The following is a 21,502-nucleotide window of genomic DNA, read 5'->3' on the forward strand; positions in this document are numbered from 1 at the left end:
TTACTTAAGGTAGCAGACATACAATTAATTAGACAAAAGAAAGCAATGAGATGCATAAGATTTGGAAGGGGAAAAAAAAGAGGTAAAGTTAACTTAGTTTTCAGGACATATGTCTGGAAAATACTACAAACAACAAATGTTCAGTAATTAACATACAGAAATCAATAATGAACATATATATGCAAATAATTAGGAGAGACTCAAAGGGAAGATCCTATTTATATTACCAAGAAAAAAATTAAATTCCTAGGCATAAATTTATTAAGAAATGTGTAAAAGCTCTAGGAGAGAGAAACTTCGATACTCCCCCTAAAGTCTATAGAGTACGGTAGTGGGGCATAAACAGACACACAGACCAATACAAGAGAAAATTGAGAAATAAATTTAAGTGCACATGGAAACACAACATAAAAAAGGGTAGCATTTCAAATCATGGACCTTCTCATTAATGGGGGAGTCATTTGGAAAAAGGTTGAAGTTGCATTCATATCTCATTAATAGAAAAAATTCCACATGAATCAGAAATTTAAATGTAAAACAAAATGAAACCATGGGTAACTGTCTTTATAATCTGGAAGTAGGAAAACTCTTTCTTACTGTGACCAAATTCCACCAGCAATAAAAGGTTGATAAATTTGACTACATAAACTAAAAAATAATTTACATGGCAAGGGAAAAAAAGAAAAATCTCATAGAAAGGAGGAAAAATAGAAATAAGCAATAGGGACAAAAATATAATACTGAAAACTGCTTCTAGCAGGTCCACAGTCTCCAAGTAATAGGTGTATAGGAAAGAGAACAAAGATTGTCAGGGTGCCAGGCTCTTAATCTTTGTGTAAACTGTTCCTTTAATAAGGCCTCCATTCAACCCACATTGTTGATATTATGAGTAAGTTCCGTGGGACTCTGTATTCCTACAGCAATTCCTCAAAGTTTGGTCCTAGGACAGTCTGCCCCAGAATGATCTTAAGTGTTTGTTAAAAACACTGAGTTCACCATTTTATATGTCAGATATCCTCTAAGTAAGCTTTTCCATCTAGGCAGAATAGAATTTGACTTGTCATTTGAATACAGTAAACTATGTTCATAGATCTCAAACATCAATAGGATTTATTACTTTCTACTACTAGTATAGTAAGGGTTCTTTAAAATAAAGTTAAAGTTATAAAAACCAAATTTAAAAGAGCCTGAAAGGTTAAGCCCCTCAGCCAAGTCATCAGATTAGAGAGTGGAAATAATACAGAAATTGACATCTAACAGGTATTTCTGAAAGTATAAGAATGAAGGGTGACAGAAAACTGGCCAAGGCAAAAGGCAACTTTTAAAAATCTTCTAGGTGATCAAATATATTGGATGGTTTAAAAATAAAACAAAACAAGATAGTTTGGTATACAACAAGATAACAAATGCCAAAATATTTATAACACATTTTATTTGGTTAAAAGGTTAACAGCTTTTGCTTAGTTAAAGGCTGTTAGGTTGAAAGAAGTTCACAAAAACAGGAACATAAGTTATAGGATGACCAAAATGATTTTAGAAGTTTAATATTACAAAATAGCTATTTTATACACATATATGTAAACATAAGAATAGATAAATTAATACTCATGAAAAGGCGGGGCGGGGGGGAAGCCTTCATCATACATTTCATCTTTTGGGTCCTTGTTATATCCCTGTTTTGACTTGGTATGGTTTGAGAATTCAAAAAAACCAGAATCCACACATTCACCTCATCTTCTCATCTTCCTGCAGAGTAGAAAAAAGGGAAGATGAACAATAATAACAACTCAAAGCTGATGCTTTTGCTATGAAGCATGGAGAAGAAAACTCCTGTATCATATATCTGGAATACTCTATGATAGTAGGAATTATAAAATAAGGTTTAAGAAAAACTGACCAACTTAGATTTCACACATTACATGTTTTACTACGTATTTTTTTATTATGAACTTCAGCATACATAGAAGAATATATGAAAATGTACAACTTAAAAACAATAAATAAATGTTGATGCACCCACCACCCAGGTTAAGAAATAAAATATCACCACACCTCAGAAGTCTCCAGTGTGCCCCTTTCTGATCACAACCCTGTCGTCCCCCAAGAAGTAATCACTATCCTGAACTGTGTTCATCTCTTCCTTGCTTTTCTTCAAAGTAAAGGTGTTTTTTTTTCAACACCTTTATTCACTTCCAAGTCTCTCCTTCACTGAAACATTAAACATTCTTATTTTACATTCTGTATCTAATTCTGCTATCAGTTGTTTCTGCTGGTACCTTGTTTCCTTGTGTGTGTAGTGTTTACTGTGAGCTAACTGTTCATTTCCCTTGGAATTTTATCTGTAGAAAATTTGTTGAGGACTGAGATGAGGGAGAGCTCTAGAAAATATCTGCATTTGCTTCTGATGGACAAGAGGGGGCACTACAAGTCATGGGCTAATACTAAATCCTCAGCTTGAGTTTTCTGTGACTTCCAGATATTATGAATTCCAGCTGCAATGCATTAGAGTTTGATTTTGGTTACGAATTCTCAGAAGATTTTTTTCCTCCTCAGTTCAGTACCAGAGTTATCTCTTGGGGCTTAAAAAAGCTGGTGGGAAGGTTATTTTTAGTTTGCTCTCCTACTGAGAAAGTAGCTCAACTTTATTGAAGGTGATCTACTATTGGACTTTTCATTTTAGCTAAACCCTAGGATATGCCTTCTGTCCCCAGCCCCATAAGGCTGTGAATCCAACATTTAGGTTCACCTAGTTTGGTAAATACGTTTGGGCAAAAGCCAGTCTCAGAGTCCACCTACCTCTCTGGGTTCCTGCTCTCATTCAGTCTCTGATGTGAGCTTTCTTTCTTCTTCTTTTCTAGCTAATAGATATGTTCAAGGGTTTTTTTTGTTTGGCTTTTGTTTTGTTTTTTAATATTTTACCCAGTAATTTTATTTTTAGTTTGATCGTGCACCTAGTATATCATGTTGCAAAAAGTGGAGTTGTATTTGTTCTTTACATTACACATGTTTTTTAGATGACATACATACACATGGTCCCAAATTACAAAGGTATAATGGTTAGCTATCGAGTAGGTCTCTTTCCCTCCTCTGTACCCCTCTCCAGAGCCAATGATACCACTGCCTTGAGTAATTAGATAGAATTAAATTCTTTTAGAAGAGCTACCTATTCTAAATACAGCAAAATGCTGTAATGAAATAGTATTCTATTTTAGTTTAGATCTATTGGGCATGCAGATTATTTGGTAAATGGTTTAGTTGGTAAATTTTTTAAAAGCAAATATCACAATGAACATTAGTATAAATACTAAGAATGATGACAAACCAGCTGCCTTTTTTTTTCTTTTTGGATGGCATCCAGCAGATATATCACAGCTTCTGATAGGCCCCCAGTGAGAAGAGATCCTGAATGAAACTGCTTGCAGTGTATTATAGAATGATCATTTTAGGCACTGAGGATAGGGGTGGCAGAAGTTAACAAGAAGGTAATACAAATATATTTTTTAAAGTCTTTAAGTCCCAAAGCACTGACTATGACAAAGGGCACATTTTCAATAGTAGAAGTCCTAATCCACAATGTGGATTAATCATCTATGAGTATATAGTAATTATGATGTTTATGTACCAAATAGCACAGCAACTACCTTTATGAAGCAAAAACTACAGGAGATGCGTGGAGACAGATAGGAACACAATAATAAGAGATTTTAATATACAATACTCTCAGTGTAAGATAGATGAAGTGGGCAAAAAAAAATAAGGAGATAGAAGATCTAAAAGATATAGGGGTAAATCCTATGAATATATATCAAACTCTACACTCTGATAAAAGAGGGTACATATTCTTCTCAAGTACTCACAGCATAGTTATAAAAGCAAATCCAACAGCACATTATGAAAAACATATACCATGACCAAGTGAGATTTATTCCAGGAATGCAAGTTCGGTTCAATATTAGAAATCCTATTATCATACACCATGTTAATAAATCTAAGGAAATAAAGCATATAAATTTTTCATGGATACTGAAAAAGTCTTTGACATGATGCAACACTCATCCATGATTAAAACACTCAATAGACATTGGGGGACATTTTCTCAATATTATAAATGGTATATACTTATTTTAATACTAAAGTCATTATCTTGTTTAATGGGGAGACAACAGAGTGGAAATACCACTCAAGTCAGGAATGAGGCAAGAATGCCCACTATTCCTATTAATATGTGAAACTGTACCTGAGGTATTAGCCAGCCAATGCCGTAAAACAAGAGAAATCAATCAGAGGCATATGAATGGGTAAAGAAGTAAAACTAACTCTATTTTCAGATGGTATCATGGTATTCCTCCTCCATTAAGTTTTACTTGGGAGAATCAATGATAAATAATAAAAGAAATTTAGTTAAGTAGCAAGTTATAAACTTACACAGAATTCAACACCTTTCATAGTCATAAATAAATACTGAGCATGATTTACATGTCCAAGTTACATGTGCATTTACAGTAGCAACCGAGAAGACTAAATACGTACAAATCAATTTAATAACAAGAAACGTGTAAAACCCGTTTGAAGAAAATTTTAAAACACTTTTACAAGTTACAAAAGAAGACTTGAATAAATACAAAGACATCTCCTGTTCTTACACAGCACAACTCAATACAAAGATGTTAGTTCTCCCTAAATTAAGGTATAAATTGAATGCAAGTCCAATAAAAATACCAGCAAGCTAGACCAGTCATTTTGAATTCAAAGCAATTTCGCTTCCTGTGTGACATTTTGCAACATTTAGAGATATTTTTGATTGTTTTAAGTGGATGGGTGCTACTGACATTTACTGGGTGGAGGGCAGGGATACTGCTAAATATCTTACGATGCACAGAACAGCCTGCCACAACAAAGAAATATCTAGCTCAAAATGTCAGTAGTGCTGAGTTTGAGAAACCCTGAGCTTGCCAAGTAAATACTAAAGTTCATATGTTAAAAAAATTAAAAATAATAAAAAATAATAAAAATAAAATAATTTAAAAATTTAAAAAAATTAAAATTTAAAAAATTTAAAAAATGTAAAAAAAAAAGTTCATATGTAAAAACAAGCATGCACTAACACCCAAGGAAACAATGGAAAAGAAAAACTATGAGAAGGCAGTAGCCTTACCAGACATTAAAACATCATATACAGCCTCTATACTAGACAGGTAGATCACTGCAACAGAATAAAAAGTCCAGCATTAGGGCGCCTGGGTGGCTCAGTTGGTTGAGTGACTGCCTTCGGCTCAGGTCATGATCCTGGACTCCCGGGATCGAGTCCCACATCGGGCTCCCTGCTCAGTGGGGAGTCTGCTTCTCCCTCTGACCCTCTTCCCTCTCGTGCTCTCTATCTCTCATTCTCTCTCTCTTAAATAAATAAAACCTTTTAAAAAAAAAAAGTCCAACATTAGATGTATCCCCCCAAATACATACAGAAATTTAGAATATGACATGGTTGACATCTCCAATCTTTGGGATAAAGATGCATTTGTAAATAAATGAAAGGTGCAAGTACAGATGGGTAGTCTTTGGAAGAAAGACAAAATTAGATCCATATCTTCTACCTCACACTAAAATAAAATTCTAAATGGACTAGGGATTTATGTAAGAAATAAAACTATAAAAATACTAGAAGAAAATATGATGAATTCCTCTTTAACCATGGTATAGGGAAAGACCTTCTAACTATGATTCAAAATTCAAAGAGAATGAAAGATTAAGAAATTTAACTGTGTAAAAATAAAAAGAATTAAAAAAACAAAGTCAAAAAAATAATTGATAAACTCAAAAAAATACTGGCTACATATACTACAAGGGCTAATATCCCTAATACATAAAGAATTAATCAAAAACTAACGATGTAATGTGTGGTGATTAACATAATAAAAAATAAAAAAAAATAAAAAGAATTCTTAATAACTAAGGGACAAAAAGACCAGAAATCCAATGAAAAAATAGAAAAAAGATATGAACAGATTAAAAAATGGTATAAATACCCTCAAGCACGAGGAAAACATTTAAATTCACTTAATAGAGAAATGCCAAGTAAAACAACACCAATATACCATTTCTCACTTACCAGAGTGGCAAAAATTTTAAAATATGACAACATATTCTTGTTGATTACAATGTGGGTAAAGGGTGCCACACTCTGCTGGTGGTAATGCAAATTTGTACAAGCCTCTGGAGGGAGGTGTGGCAAGACCTAACAGAACTACATATGTGCTTATTTTTCACCCCTGTAATCCCCTTTTAGGAATTTACTCTGAAGATCCATTTCCAACAATATGAAAAGATATATGCACAATATTATTCAATGTAGTTATTATTTATAATGGTAAAAGATTGGAAACAACCTAAATGTGCATATATAGGAATGTGATTGAATAAAAGTATAGTATATCTATACATAATTATTATCCAGCTGTAAAAAAAAGGAGGAGGAAAATCTCTACCAATTGATATTGATTTCCAGAATACACTGTTAAATAAAAGTAAACAAAGCCCAACAGAATAGCTACGGTATGCTGCCTTTATGTAAAAGGGGGATATACATATATCTGCTTATTTATGCTAAAGAAATACAGGAAAGATAAGCCAGAAACTAAAGAAACTGGTTACCCCCAGGAGGTAGGTGAAAATAGGAAAGAAAGAGGGCGTAATAGGAATGGGGTAGCTGGGATAAAAGTAGTTGCTGTTCTCTGCATATACCATTTTGTATAGCTTTGATTTGTATAATCCAAATGTTTCACATACAAAGTAAATAACAAAATCTACCAAGATATAGAAGGAGAAAACAATACAAACAATAACAAATGTACCTAAATGAATTACAAATGAATAACATAACTACTCTGGAAGGGGGTTGGTAAGGAAAGAACTAACCTAAGACAAAAAGAACCATATCTAAATGTTATAATCTAGTTATAGTTAAGTATGCTTCTCACAGGGATAGAAGTTAGCAATTCTGAAACTACTTTATGTGTATGCTAGAAATGAACAAACAAATAAATATATTTTAGATAATGAGAGCAGGCTTCTCACTGAGAAATAAATTATGAATAAGCAAAGTGAAAATGAACCCTGTGGTGTTGAACGGGAATCAGAGGCTATCAATATATAAACTCACGGTTTTTTACTTCATATACAGATAGAGAAATATAAAAGTATGTGTATGTGTGGATTAGTATGCATACATATGTTTCCTAGCTCTGTCTGCTGAGAGGGCCAACAGCAATGCGCCCTGTGGTGACCAGACCCTAAGGAGGATCCCTCCCACCACACTCATGATGACATTCATGCCCTTGTGTAACTGCCTCTTGAAGGAACTGTGACTTGCAACTAACCAATAGAATATGGCAAAGGTGATGGAATGTCTGACTTCTAAGATTGCATTTCATTTTATGATATTCTATCTGCTAAAGGATTTGCCCTAGAGACTCTGCAGCTAGCTTTGAAATAAGGAGCCATTTTGGGAGGCCCATTTGGCAAGGAGCTGAGAGTGGCCTCGAGGAGTTGAGGACAGCTTCTAGCAACAGCAAGAAGCTGGGGCCCTCAGTCCTATAACTACAAGGAAATAAATCTGCCAACAATCGGCATGACCTTGAGAGCAGATTCACCTACAGTAGGGCCTCTAGATGAGAACCATCTTGGACAACATCTTAATGACAGCTTTGTGAGACACTAAGTAGAGCACCTAATTCAGTGCTCTAGTCCAGATTCCTGGCCCACGGAAATGGAGAGATAAGAAATGGATGCTGTTTTAGGCTACTAGGTTTATGGTAACACTGCTGTGCAGCAGTAGCTAACTAATACCATATACATAGCAAGAATACCTCGGTTTTTAAACAAAATTCTTCAAAAATACCTGATTTGGGGGCTAGGGCAGGAAAAACACTAAGATAAGCCTGGAACATCTTGTGTCAGAAAATAAGGAAGTGCTCAAAATATGATGAGGTCTTGCTGAAAGAACACAGAAGGAAGCCACCCTGAAGGAACTCCTAATAGCCATACTGGAATAATCTGAGCAATGCAATAACTATTGATAGTATTAAATTTTCACTTATAGAATAAGTATCCATAAGTCCATACTGATATAAATCAATCAATCAATCAATCAATAAGGGAGGGAGGGAGAGAGGGAGAAAGGACAGCTCTTCCTTACAGAATTCCAATAAATGTAGAAGGAAAGAGGGAAACAGAAAACCACTATTAGGCAGAAATATAACTGTTGCAGGCAAGGTCCATCAATGGATGCTAAAATCAGTAGGCGAAAGTGGGAGGAAAAATAGGAATGCACAGATTCAAAGCATCTCCCCCAGTGTTCATTAACTATAAAGGAAAAATAGTGATTTATAGTGAAAAAACCCAGCAGGCACCACCTCAATCAAGTGATCAAAGTTAACATTACCGAGACATACTGACATGATAAACCCCTTAAAATGATGCAATGAGAGAAGGACATACCATTTCTGCAGAATTCTTGCCAAAAATGCTTAACTGCATTGTAATCATGAGAAAACATCAGACAAACCAAACTGAGGGACATTCTACAAAATAACTGACCAATAGTCTTCAAAAGTATCAAAGTTATAAAAGTAAAAGGAAGGAATGAGGAACTGTTATAGGCTGGAGGAGGCTAAGGAGAAACAAGGTGGGATCCTGGATAGGATTCTAAAACAGCAAAGGGTGTTAATGGACATCTATAGTTTGTTAACAGTATTGTACCAATGCTAATTTTCTAATTTTGATCATTGTACTGTGGATAAGGTGTTAAAATTAGGGAAAGCTGGGGAAGGAACCTCTGGGCTATTTTTATAACTCTTTGATAAGTATAAAATTAGTTTAGGGGAGGGCGGTGGGGGGATGGGTTAGCCTGGTGATGGGTATTAAAGAGGGCACGTTCTGCGTGGAGCACTGGGTGTTATGCACAAACAATGAGTCATGGAACACTACATCAAAAACTAATGATGTAATGTATGGTGATTAACATAACAATAAAAAATTTAAAGAAAAAAATAAAATTAGTTTAAAATAAGAAAGTTTAACTTGCAACTCAATTAAAAAAAAAAAAGACAACCCAATTGAAAAAAGGGAAAAAGATCTGAATAGACTTTTCTTTTTAATTTAATTTAAATGTAATTTAATTTTTAATTTAATTTAATTTAATTAACACATCATAAGCTTTTTTTTTAAGTAGGCTTCCTGCCAGCGTGAAGCCCAATGCAGGACTTGAACTCACAACCCTGAGATCATGACCTGAGCTGAGATCAAGAGAATTATTATATGATCTCACTCATATGTGGAATTTAAGAAACAAAACAGAGGATCATAGGGGATGGGAGAGAAAAATAAAACAAGATGAAATCTGAGAGGGAGACAAACCATAAGAGACTCTTAACCACAGGAAACAAACTGAGGGTTGCTGGAGGGAAGCGGGTAGGAGGATGGTGTAACTGGGTGATGGACATTAAGGAGGGCAAGTGATGTAATGAGCATTGGGTATATAAGACTGATGAATCACTGAACTCTGCCTCTGAAATTAATAATATATGTTAACTAAATTTAAATTAAAAAAAAAACCCAAATAAAAAAAATCAGTGGAGGAAAAAAGAAGAGCAAGGAAATAACTTTGCTATGATTACAACTTCAGATGTGCTTCATCTTAAATTATGCTTGATACTCAATCCACAGTACTTGGAATAATTGCATTTTAAATTTTTCCCTCTGTCAAAAATGATATTAAGGTGTTGTGGCCCTTTTATATAACGCAATAATTTTCTGTAATGTAATTTCACCCTCTAGTTTATTTGTGTTCAGTACAGATATTTGAGTATTTATGTTAATTATTATGTTTAATAATATAAAAAGCTAATCCATGTGGTAGTTGCTATAGCTCTAGAGAAAAAACAAGAGTGGGACACCTAACCGACTGAGCCACCCAGGTGCCCCTGAATACACTTTCCTTTGACAAAGATACACAAATGGTCAATAAGCACTTGAAAAGATGCTCAACATCATCAGTCATCAAAGAAATACAAATCAAAACCTTACTATGATACTACTTTATACCCACTACTATGGTTAGAATCATCAAAAAGCCAAATAAGAAGTGTGTTAGTAAGGAAATGGAGAACTCAGAACCCTCATACATCACTGGTGGTAATGTAAAATGGTGCAGCAGCTTTGGAAAATAGTCTAGCAGTTCCTCAAATGATTAAAAAGAGTTACCATATGACTCATGAATTCTACAAGTAGGCATATACCCAAGAGAACAGAAAACATATATAGACACAAAGACTTGCAAATGATATTTATAGCAGCATTATTCATAATAACCAAAAGATGGAGAAAACCAAATGTCCGTCGACAGACAAGTGGATAAACAAAATGTGGTATTATCCATATGATAGACTATTATTCAGTCCTAAAAAGAAATGAAATACTGATACATACTATGAAATGGGATAAACCTGGAAACATTATGCTAAGTACAAGAAGCCACATATTACATGATACCATTCATATGAAAAATCCAGAACAGGGAAATCTATTGAGATAGGAAGTAGGTGAATGGTTGCCTAGGGCTGGGGGTGGGGTGGGGGGGGGTATGGGAATGATAGATAAAGGGCATGGAGTTTCTTTTTGAGGTGAAGAAATGTTCTAAAATTGATTGTGATGATGGTATGTGTATCTGTGAATAAACTAAAAACAAACTGAATTGTACACTTTAAATGATGATAAGTATGGTATGTGAATTATAGCTCGATAAAATTGTTTTTTAAAAAACTGTTTGATCCTTTATTTCACTTCTGTTTCTCTCTCACCCTCCCTTGTATTGCTACAATGTGTTGGTTATTGGTTTTTTTTTTAAGACTTTATTTTTTTAGAGTAGTTTTAGGTTTACAATAATATAGAGAGGAAGGTAGAGATTTCCCATATGCCCTCTGCCCTTACCTATGCATAGCCATCCCCATTGTCAACATTACTCACAAGCATTGTATATATTTTATTAATGATGAATCTACACTAACACATCATAATCAGTTGAAGCCTATAGTTTATCTTAGGGTTCCCTCTTGGTGTTGTACATTCTAAGGGTTTGGAAAAATGTATAACGACAAATATCTATCATTATAGTATCATACAGAGAATTTTCACTGCCCTAAAAATCTTCTGTGCTCTACCTGTTCATCTGTCTGCCCTGCCCCCTCCCTGACAACCACTGATCTTTTTACTGTCTCCATAGCTTTGCCTCTTCCAGAATGTCATATAGTCGGAATTATACAGTAAATAGCCTTCTCAGATTGGCTTCTTTCACTTAGTTAAATGCATTTGTGACTCTTCCTTATCTTTTCATGCCTTGATACCTCATTTCTTTTTAGCACTGAGTAATATTCCACTGTCTAGATATGCCACAGTTTATTTCTTGGTTGCTTCCTAGTTTTGGCGATGTGAATAAAGCTGCCATAAATATCCATGTGCAGATTTTTGTGTGGATATAACTTCTCAACACCCTTGGGTAAATACCAAGGAGTGTGAATGCTGGATCATACAGAAAAGTATACGTTAAGTTTTGTAAGAAACCACCAAGCTGTCTTGCAAAATGGCTGTACCCTCTGGCTTTCCCATCAGCAGTGAATGAGAGCTTTTGCTCCACACCTGTTATTGTTTCAAAATACCTGTCAGAACGATCAACTTGGCCTTTCATTTTACAACAGGAGCAAATACTGAAACAATGCAAAGGATGAGAAAATTTAAGGACAGTTTTCTCTATCTTTTTGAAGATATGATCCCAAATATGATGGGGTTCAGCAAAACAGGCTACTTCATTTATCCTTTTAAAAAAGTGAGATTTTCCATAAAACACATGTAAAAGGCATTTGGACATATTTTGAGATAATTGGCTGTTAGATGACAGTAAGAAACTGTTGCTAATTCATATAGATAATTGCTGTGATCACTATTAATCTAATTTTGTTAAGAAGTTCTTTTTAAGAGAGATACACAGAAGTGTTTTTGGAATTAAATGACCCAATATTAGGGATTTGTTTTAAAAATACAACAAAAAAGGACAGATGAAATAAATAAGGCAAAATACTGATAACAATTGAAACTGAGGGATGGTGGATAGGAAGGCAGAGTACTATTTTCCCTTTGTTGGGGTATGTTTTATATATTTTTAAAGAAACAGATTATCTATCTATCTGACAGAGAGACAGACAGACAGAGCACAGTGGGGGCAGAGGGAGAAGCAGGCTTCCCACTAAGCAGGGATCCCAGGACGTGGGATCATGACAAGAGCCAAAGGTAGATGCTTAACCAACTGAGCCACCCAGGTGACCCTATTTATTTTAGAGAGAGAGACATTTTAGAGAGAGAGAGCATGTACACGCATGGGGGTGGGTAGGGGAGAGGGAGAAGGAGAAAGAGAATCTCAAGCAGACTCCCCGCTGAGCACGGAGCCCAACTCGGGGCTTGATCTCACGACCCTGAGATTATGACCTGAGATAAAATCAAGAGTTAGACGCTTAACTGACTCAGCCACACAGGCGCCCTGTTTGAAATTTAAAAAAAGAAAAAAAAACTATTACTATTTAAGGCTAAAGAACAAATAAGCTACTTTGAATTCTTCTAGGGAACACAAATGAAGATAACAGACATGGAAATAGTAGTTTGCAAATCATAGGGAACAAAGTTGTTTTTACAAAGTCTGTTCAAAGAATAAAAGAAGACATTTCTTCAAATCTTACCCAGATCATACTGTGATTATTATGTCAAAAATATATTGATATTCAGAAATGTTCAAATACTAATTCAGGCAGGAATTTCTTTTAAAGTATATAGTTTATAATATCACACTGAAATCACTTTAATATCACTGAAATACTTACCTTTTGAGATTTGGCTCCTTTAAAGAGAGAGGAGTACACCTTCTTCTTCGGCTTGGTAGCTCTAAAGATGGATTTTCTGACTTATTTTCAGCTTTAGCAGCATTATTTGAAACAAAACTGGTATTTGTCAAGTCCTGTAGTGTTCTACCACCTGCAAAGAATATTATTTTCACAAATATTTGTAAACATATGTAAAGAGAAATGGGACATCCTCATATAGAAATAGATACAGGATATTTAGTGGTTTGCAAATTACTGGCAGCAAATTTTTAAACTTAGCAATAATCAAGTTATAATTTTAAATATTACAATAATAGCACTGAAATTATTTGTGAATCAGTTTTTGTCCCCAGCAATGAGAAAAAAAGAGACTTAAAATTTGAAACAACCTACCAAAGTATACCATAACATTTTTATTCTGAAATCACATGTAGGCTGATAAAAATCCTTCACAGGTCAACTCTATTCACAGAATCATACAAATTACTACACATTCATTCAACATTTGTATCAACTGCTTACTCTGTGAAAGGTAACATGAGGAATAGAGAGAAGCAAGATGGCTCACCGGTCCTCTATCATGGACTGTAATTCTAGATTTTTGCACTTCTTTTTAGTATTCCTTTTACCCAGAATAGCCTTATCCATCAAAATCCTAGTGTTCTCTAACTTGAAAAGATATCTGTACCCCCATGTTCATAGCAGCGTTATGTACAAAAGCCAAGACATAGAAACAACCTAAGTGTCCATCGATGGATGAATGGATAAAGTTGTGGGGGGTGTGTGCCTATATGTTAATATTATATGCATATTACTCAGTTATAAAAAAATGAGGAAATCCTACCATTTAAGGTAACACATATGGACCTTGAAGGCATTATGCTAAGTGAAATAAGTCATACACAGAAAAACAAATACTGTAGGATCTCACATCAGGAATTTAAAAAAAAAAATCAAAACAAAAAACCAAACCCAGAAAAAGAGATCAGACTTGTGGTTACCAGAGGTGGCAGAGGGTGGAGAGAGGGGGGAAAAGAGGAAGGTAGTCAAAAGGTACAAATTTCCAGTTATAAGATAAATAAGTACTAGGGTTAAGAGGGGGCACCTGGGTGACTCGGTTGAGCATCCAACTCTTGATTTCGGCTCAGGTTGTGATCTCAGAATTGTGAAATCAAGCCCATAATGGGGCTCTGTGCTGGGCATGGAGCCTGCTTAGGATTGTCTCTCTCTCTCTCTCTCTCTTTAAGATTTTATTTATTTGACAGAGAAAGTCTCTCCCTCTTCCCCTGCTCTTCAACCCCACCCCTCCCTCTCTAAAAAAAAAAAAGTTGAGAGTAAACCCCAAGAGTTCTCAACACAAGGAGAAAACTTTTTTTCTTCTTTTTCTGTTTACTGTATCCATTTGACATGATGGATGTTAGCTGAACCTACTGTGATAACCATTTCATAATACATGTAAATCCAACCATCATGCTCTATGCCTTAAAGTTATACAGTAATATAAATTATTTCTTTAAAATGGGGAAAAATTCTAGTATTCTGCATACATATATATTCAAATGTTAGTCTCCCAGTAGAAAATTTTGATTGATATGGGAATGTCCAATGTCACAAAATTTCTAATAATGAAGGAAAGTCCTTAGGATCCAATGTTTAAGGGGAAAAAATGGGATACCTAATGTTATATATAGCATGCCTTCAGATACATATTTTTAAATTCCATAGATTCAACTCTGTATGCATATGCGAAAATGTTGACTGCAGTTCTTTGGGTGATTGTTTTTCCTCCTATTTTCTGATTTCCTACTTTCAATTTTCTGCAATGAGTATTCTTTTAACAACTGGGGGAAAATAAAAAGTAAACACTAAAGATAAAAATCCTATCCTTTAAGGCCTAACCTGCTACCTATTTCATGATGTCTTTGCAGGTTCCTCTTGTCCAAATCCCTCCCCATATATCTGTTAGCACATGTGTGCTTTTATTAGAGCATTTACCACATTTACCACTGTATTTCTTGTTATTTTTAGATACACGTAGTCTGAGGAAAGGACTTGGTATTACTTTGTTTTTTTTAAAGATTTATTTATTAAAAAAAATAAAATAAAGATTTATTTATTTATTTGTCAGAGAGAGAGAGAGAGACAGAGCACAAGCAGGGGGAGTGGCAGGCAGAGGGAGAAGCAGGCTCCCCACTGAGCAAGGAGCCCAATATGGGACTCGATCCCAGGACCCTGGGATCATAACCTGAGCTGAAGGCAGATGCTTAACCGACTGAGCCACCCAGGTGTCCCAGGATTTGGTATTACTTATTTTTTAATCCTCTAAACCACGAAATCAGACAACTTTGTGGTAAAGGCCAAATCTGTTTTTTAGTTTATAAATATCCAAGACACTACTCTGTTATCTTCCTAAAATATTTAACTTTCTTTAAATTCCTTTATATTGTTTCTACAGTTCAGGCTACACAGTTAAATACTGTTCTTCATAGAAATAGCAGTTACAACAGAAAATAGTGGTTAAGTGAAAAAAGACAATACTTTTAAAACTTGGTCACTTCAGCTATTGACCTACCTATTCCTGATTTTTGTGTTCTCTGGTTGAATTTCATCCCTTTCATCTTCCCATGTTTACCATCACTTAGTTCAAAGATTGGTGAGCTCTCCATGGCAAAATTTTCTTTTATCATCAGATTTTTACTAGGAGAAATACTCAGAGGTACTGCATCCTCATGCATACTCTTAAAGGAAGAATCTTGTATGTTAGGTGAATATACCTGAGATAAAGATTTAAATGTCTCTTTGTAAAAGTCTGGCTTCATTTTGACAACTCTCTCACTTTCTGAATTTTTTTCCTCACCAGCTTGTCCAGATTCAACTGATATTCCCCGGTCAGTGTCAGATATTATCTGCATTACCTTATGGCTATCTGAAGAAGGATAGATGGTCTTCCTTTTCTTTGATTTAGATGCCGTTTTGTTTACTTTTCTGCCCTGGCACTCTCTTTCTTTTACCACTTCCACAAAAGGGATAGCTCTTTTTTCATTAAGAGTTGTAGAGCTTTCCTTCAGATTCTCCTGCAGATCCACGTGCTTACCAGGATCAGAATCTGCTTCATTACTAATATATTTTAACCCTGATTCTAGGGAGACAGACGTTTGTAAAGAATCTGATAACCGGGAAATAGATTTGTTTTTATCTTTTGCAAAAATCTTTGCCTTGCCTGATGATTCTTTCCCATGCTTTTTAACTAGTTTGTAAGGATTTGAAATTTGATCACAATTTTCCTTTTCATTACCATCAATTTCCACAGAGCATCCACTGATGATACCTTGGCATTCAAGTCTTTGTTTAGATATATTTACTTGAAAAGCAAGATCTTTTGTACAGCTTTCTTGATCATGCACATCTTTATCATTATCCCCATATATTTGGTACTTTTCAGAAATTATTTCTGTTTTCCGATTTACTTTCTGCCTAAGTTTCTTATTTATTGATTCATTTTGCTGGGCAGGTTGCGTTTCAGTCACATGCTTTTTCAAACCCAACACATTCTGTGTCTCATAATCATACAAATTTCCATTATTGTGGGTGGAAAGACAAGCTGTTTGTAATTCACTTCTGACTTCTAATTTTTCAGAAATGGTTTCTTTACCTGTTTGGGTTAGGGAAAAGAAGTTACCTTCTTCTGGGTCATACACACCTTTTTTTTTAAACTCATTTACTTGGTTCATTTCCACAATTACTTCTGTCTTCCGACTTACTTTCTGCCTGAGCCTCTTATTTATTTTTGATTCACTTTGCTTTGTAGGTGGCATATCAGTAACATGTTTTTTCACCCCCAAAATGTTTTGAGTCTCATAATGACTTAAGTTCCTAACACCTCTGGTGGAAGGATCAGCTACCTGAGACTCATTTGTATCTTCCAGGTTTTCAGGGATGATTTCTTTTTCCTTTTGCGTGAGAGAAAGTAAATTATCTTTTTCTGGGTCGTGTATGCCTTTGTCACCATTCTCATATACTTGGTTGATTTTAGAAATTATTTCTGTCTTCCGACAAACTTTTTGCCTAAGCTTATCTATTTTTGATTCATTCTGACAAGCAGGTTGCATATCATGGATATGCTTTTTTACTCCCAGAACATTTTGAGTCTCATAATCAAATAGGCTTCCACTATCTTTGGTAGAAAGGGCACGTGTTTGGAATTCACTTGGGCCTTTTATATTTTCAGGGATGATTTCTTTATCCTTCTGGGTTAGGAAGAAAGAACTACCCTTTTCTGGGAAATATACATTCTTGTCATTACCTAAATGATTCACTTCAGAAATTATTTCTGTCTTCCGATTTACTTTCTGCCTAAGATTCTTATGAACTTTTGATTCATTTTGCTGAACAGGGTACACATCAGTGATCTGCTTTTGCAAATCCAACACATTTTGGATCTCACAATCACACAGGTTTCCATTATCAATGGTGGAAAGAGCAGGTTTTTGAAACTCATCTGAAACTTTAAGGTTTCCAGAGATGGTTTCTTTATCCTCATGGGTTTGGAAGGAAAAGTTACCTTTTCCTAGGCCATGCACATCTTTAGCAGTATCTCCATATGCTTTGTTTGTTTCAGAAATTATTTCTGTCTTCCGATTTACTTTCTGTCTAAGCTTCTCATTTATTTTTGATTCATTCTGCTGAGCAGGTTGCGTATCAGTGACATGCTTTTTCAAATCTGACATATTCTGGGCCTCATAATCACATAAACTTTCATTATCTTTGGTGGAAAGATCAGCTGTTTGAAATTCACTTGTGACTCCTAGGTTTTCAGAAGTGGTTTCTTTATTCTTTTGGTTGGAGAATAAGTTACCTTTTTCTAACTTAGGAATCACAAATGTCTGTCTAGAAGCTTTACTTTTATGACAAGCTAAAGAACTCTGACCCATATCAAATTTACTCTCCTGCTGGAATTTATCTGAACTTTGGGAGAAAGAGTATGCTTCCTCTTGCTCATTTGTTACATGTATTCTTTTCTTTCTTTTATTACACTGTGTACTTTGTCGGTCTTCTTGATCAAAGCCATTATGAAGGGTTACTTTCTTCAGTATGTTCAACTGAGTCAGCTGCTCAGTATTGAAAATAAAATCTGGATCTTCTGAATCCCCTTTGCCATTTAAGACAACTGATCTTTTTTCTGGTCCATTTTCAACCTTTTCGTCAATATTGATATCTGAACTATTTTTAAATTGTCTCTTTGATCTTTCTCTCTTTTTTTCAGAGCTTGAATCTTTCACTTTTCTGAAAGTTTTTATTTCACAATCATTTGATTTTTTATTGTTTTTATTTTTAGTCCCTGTTGAAACTGTAACAATTTTGCTTACTTCACTAGCAGTTAAATCCATATCAGCATCATACACAGTTTTCTGCAACTGAAAGTCATCACTACCCTCAAATGGATTCATGTACTCTGCAGTAGGTTCACTTGTAGACTCCGATGAGTCAGGAAGGCACTGTATGTTTCCCTGCATTTTAATATTCTTTTCATTAGTATGATCATTTATTTCATTATTCCAATTTAATTCTGAACTTGAAATGTGTTGTTGTTCTAAGTCTGTCCCATGAGAACTGTCAACAGAAGGATTACTTGATTCCTGAGATGATACATGTTTTTTCCTTTCCGTTACATTACTGAGAGATGGTTTCTCCTTTCTGTGGCTGATTGACTGGGCATTTTTCATCTCAATCATTGGAGAACTCATGGAATTTTGGTCTGAGTGGAAATGACTTTCTATAAAATAAAGGGAAAGAAAATTTGGAAATAAGTAATGACAAGGAATTTGTTATTTTAAACAAATAAGATCAAAAATCAAGCTGTTTCACAGAAAGGATTCTGACAATGTGTTCTGTTCAGACACTTAGAAAGAATCTATGCTGATAAAAATAAAGTAGAATGATCAATGTATTCAGACATTTTACATTTGTATCTATGGAAAATATATACTAAGAATTCACTCTGCCTTGGCCCCAACAGAAGAGCTGACAGTAGAGCCATTAACATATATTTCTAAGTGGCAGGAGGCCAGCAACTGAACCCAAATAACAGTGATGACTCTGATAAGGATTACTATCAAAAGGCTATCAGCAGGCAGCCAAAGTTTACATAAATTTTATATACACACATAAATTTTTATAAAGGAAAAACAATTCTAAGCTCTAAATGAAATATACTTATGGCTCCATAATCCAATCTGCAAATCTATGATAAATACATCAGCCAGACTCCCCTGAAGGATTGTTATTTTAGAAAAAACCATGTAAATAAAACGTGTCATCATTTTCTCTGGCTCAACCATTATCCAGGCTCAAGTTTTTGCTTTGGCTATAGATTTTGTGACACAAAATCTATTTAGGCCCCCAGTTTTTTTGTCTATGAAAAGGAGAAGATGAAACTAAATAAATATTTGGTATTTTTCAATTTGTAAGCTAATAAGATACCAAGAAAAGCTCTTTAGGTGGACTCATTTCTAAATACTGCTCGCAGAATAACAGCATTAGACCACTGTGGATCAGACATTTGTCAGTATGTTTACTTAAAAATTCAATTTTTTATCAGCAGTTTTAAACAGTGGAAGTTAGCAAATCTATGACATAAGAGATCTAACTTATTAACTGTTTATACACTATGGGCCTCAAGAAAAAATCTGATGAATGTAACTTTTTAATACTGATATTCAAAATTAATTTTAAAAACTTCACCTTTGGGAAGGATATCAACAATAGAAAAAATATACCGGAAGCATCTAAACCGCACATATCGTGATTATTTTCTTTAAGAAATAACAATTCCAAGTTATACTGACTTGATAAAGGTTGTCTTGTTGATACCGAAGAGGGAATATCAGGTGATATCTTTGATATAACATTGTCATCATATTGCATTTTCTCTTTATCTTTATCATCATCATCATCATCATTTGAAGTTAATGGAACCCTAAAGGCAAGTGGAAATGAATGAGGAATTTTGTATTTTACAAAAATTATTTAGAAAATTACATGGATAGTTCTTTTATATTCCATTTATTTTAGATCCAACTACAAACCCACTCTGGTATCTTTTTATGTTCAATGAAGACAATTATAGGTAGCAAAGAGATAGTTTCTAATAGTTTAGAACCTGAAATAAAACAGGAATGCTTCTTACCCCCATATCCCCAGTGGCCTCAAAAAGATATAACTGATATAATCACTGGTTGGGCCATTAGGATAATAATACTAATAAGATGAATAAACTTCAAACATACTTACAAATACTCATATATAATATTTATAGATTTCTTACAATTAATTTTATGGAATACCCAAAACTCTCTCTAGTTTCAAACAAGTACAGTTGTATGTAAAGTTACGTGTGAAGTAAAGTTTGCTATGTTTCCAGAAGGCATACATGTAAACTAAAGCCATATTCTTGGAGTAGGTAAATCTATGCGGTGGGTGGGGGGGGGATGGACATAGAAACCCACAGAAATAATTAAACTGACCTTGAATTCAAAGAATGAGTGTTAATATCCCTCAATGATAAAGATTTTGCCCTGAATGCCAAACATATCACAGATACTTAAAAATTATTGATAATGATAACAATAAATATTGACAAATATTTGTTAAAAATTTAAAGGCAACTATTAGTAGAGTAGCCATTGGGAGGAAATTTCTAAGCTCCTTGAAGAAACAGTTAACAAAAATAAACACATAGGAGAGAGATTCTGCTTCTGGTTAATGGACAAAGAGCTATTTTTGAATCAGCCCTATCAAACATAATGATGATAAATTCTGGATAAAGTATTTTTAAAAATTACCTGAAGTAACTGGAGAGTAAACAAAAAGCAAGTAGATAATAAAGGGGCGTTAAAACTTAAAAAAAAAGGTGAGTTTATAACCTCAGCCATGCCACATTTTGAAAAAGTTAGAAATCTATATTCTTACTGATTTAAGGTAAGAGTTAAGGACAATTAAAACAGCTGCAAAAGTGTGTTTGATGGGGGGATATAACAGAAGAGGTAGAGAGGGGAGTCCCAAATTTTGTGTGTAAACTTCCCTGCCCCCTCCCCCCGCCCCAGTCTCTGGCTGACCCACAGATCACATATATGTGAGGAAGATTCCAACCAGCCCAGCTAAGGATAAAAGAACCAAAAGGAGATTTCATATGTTGCCCCTTACAGGGAAATAGTAAGTTTGAGTTCAGAAAAAGTAACTGCCTACTAAAATAAAAACATCAAGGGTGCCTGGGTGGCTTAGGTCATGATCTCAGGGTACTGGGATCAAGCCCCGCATTGGGCTCCCTGCTCAGCAGGGAGTCTGCTTCTCCCTCTCTCTCTCTGCCCCTCTCCCTGCTTGTATGCTCTCTTTCTCACTCTCTCTCAAATAAATAAATAAAATCTTTAAATAAATAAATAAATAAATAAATAAATAAATAAATAAATAAAATAAAAACATCAAGCTTGTTGGAAGAACACACCAGAATCCAGACTTTCTACAACATGCACTCACAATATCCAGGATACAATCCAATATTATTCCAAATATAAAGTGTTAGGAAA

The 21,502-nt window shown here is 34.7% G+C and overlaps 1 protein-coding gene across 1 annotated transcript in view; it reads right to left on the reverse strand.

The window, feature by feature from the left end:
- Positions 1 to 1,415: 1,415 nt before the first annotated feature.
- SGO2 (shugoshin 2) overlaps positions 1,416 to 21,502 on the reverse strand; it is a 42,611-nt gene continuing 22,524 nt past the window's right edge. Inside the window, exons 6-9 of the mRNA XM_028121272.2 lie at positions 19,766 to 19,896; positions 15,493 to 18,693; positions 12,921 to 13,071; positions 1,416 to 1,746 (exon numbers count right to left, since the gene is read on the reverse strand). Of these exons, the coding sequence (XP_027977073.1) occupies positions 1,731 to 1,746; positions 12,921 to 13,071; positions 15,493 to 18,693; positions 19,766 to 19,896 (3,499 nt within the window). The 3' untranslated portion in view covers positions 1,416 to 1,730. The remainder of the gene's footprint in view (positions 1,747 to 12,920; positions 13,072 to 15,492; positions 18,694 to 19,765; positions 19,897 to 21,502) is intronic.

The sequence above is a fragment of the Eumetopias jubatus genome, unplaced genomic scaffold (genome assembly GCF_037043125.1).
Source record: "Eumetopias jubatus isolate StellerSeaLion01/CBP00866 unplaced genomic scaffold, mEumJub1_p1.0 scaffold_3, whole genome shotgun sequence".
NCBI classification, from domain to species: domain Eukaryota; kingdom Metazoa; phylum Chordata; class Mammalia; order Carnivora; family Otariidae; genus Eumetopias; species Eumetopias jubatus.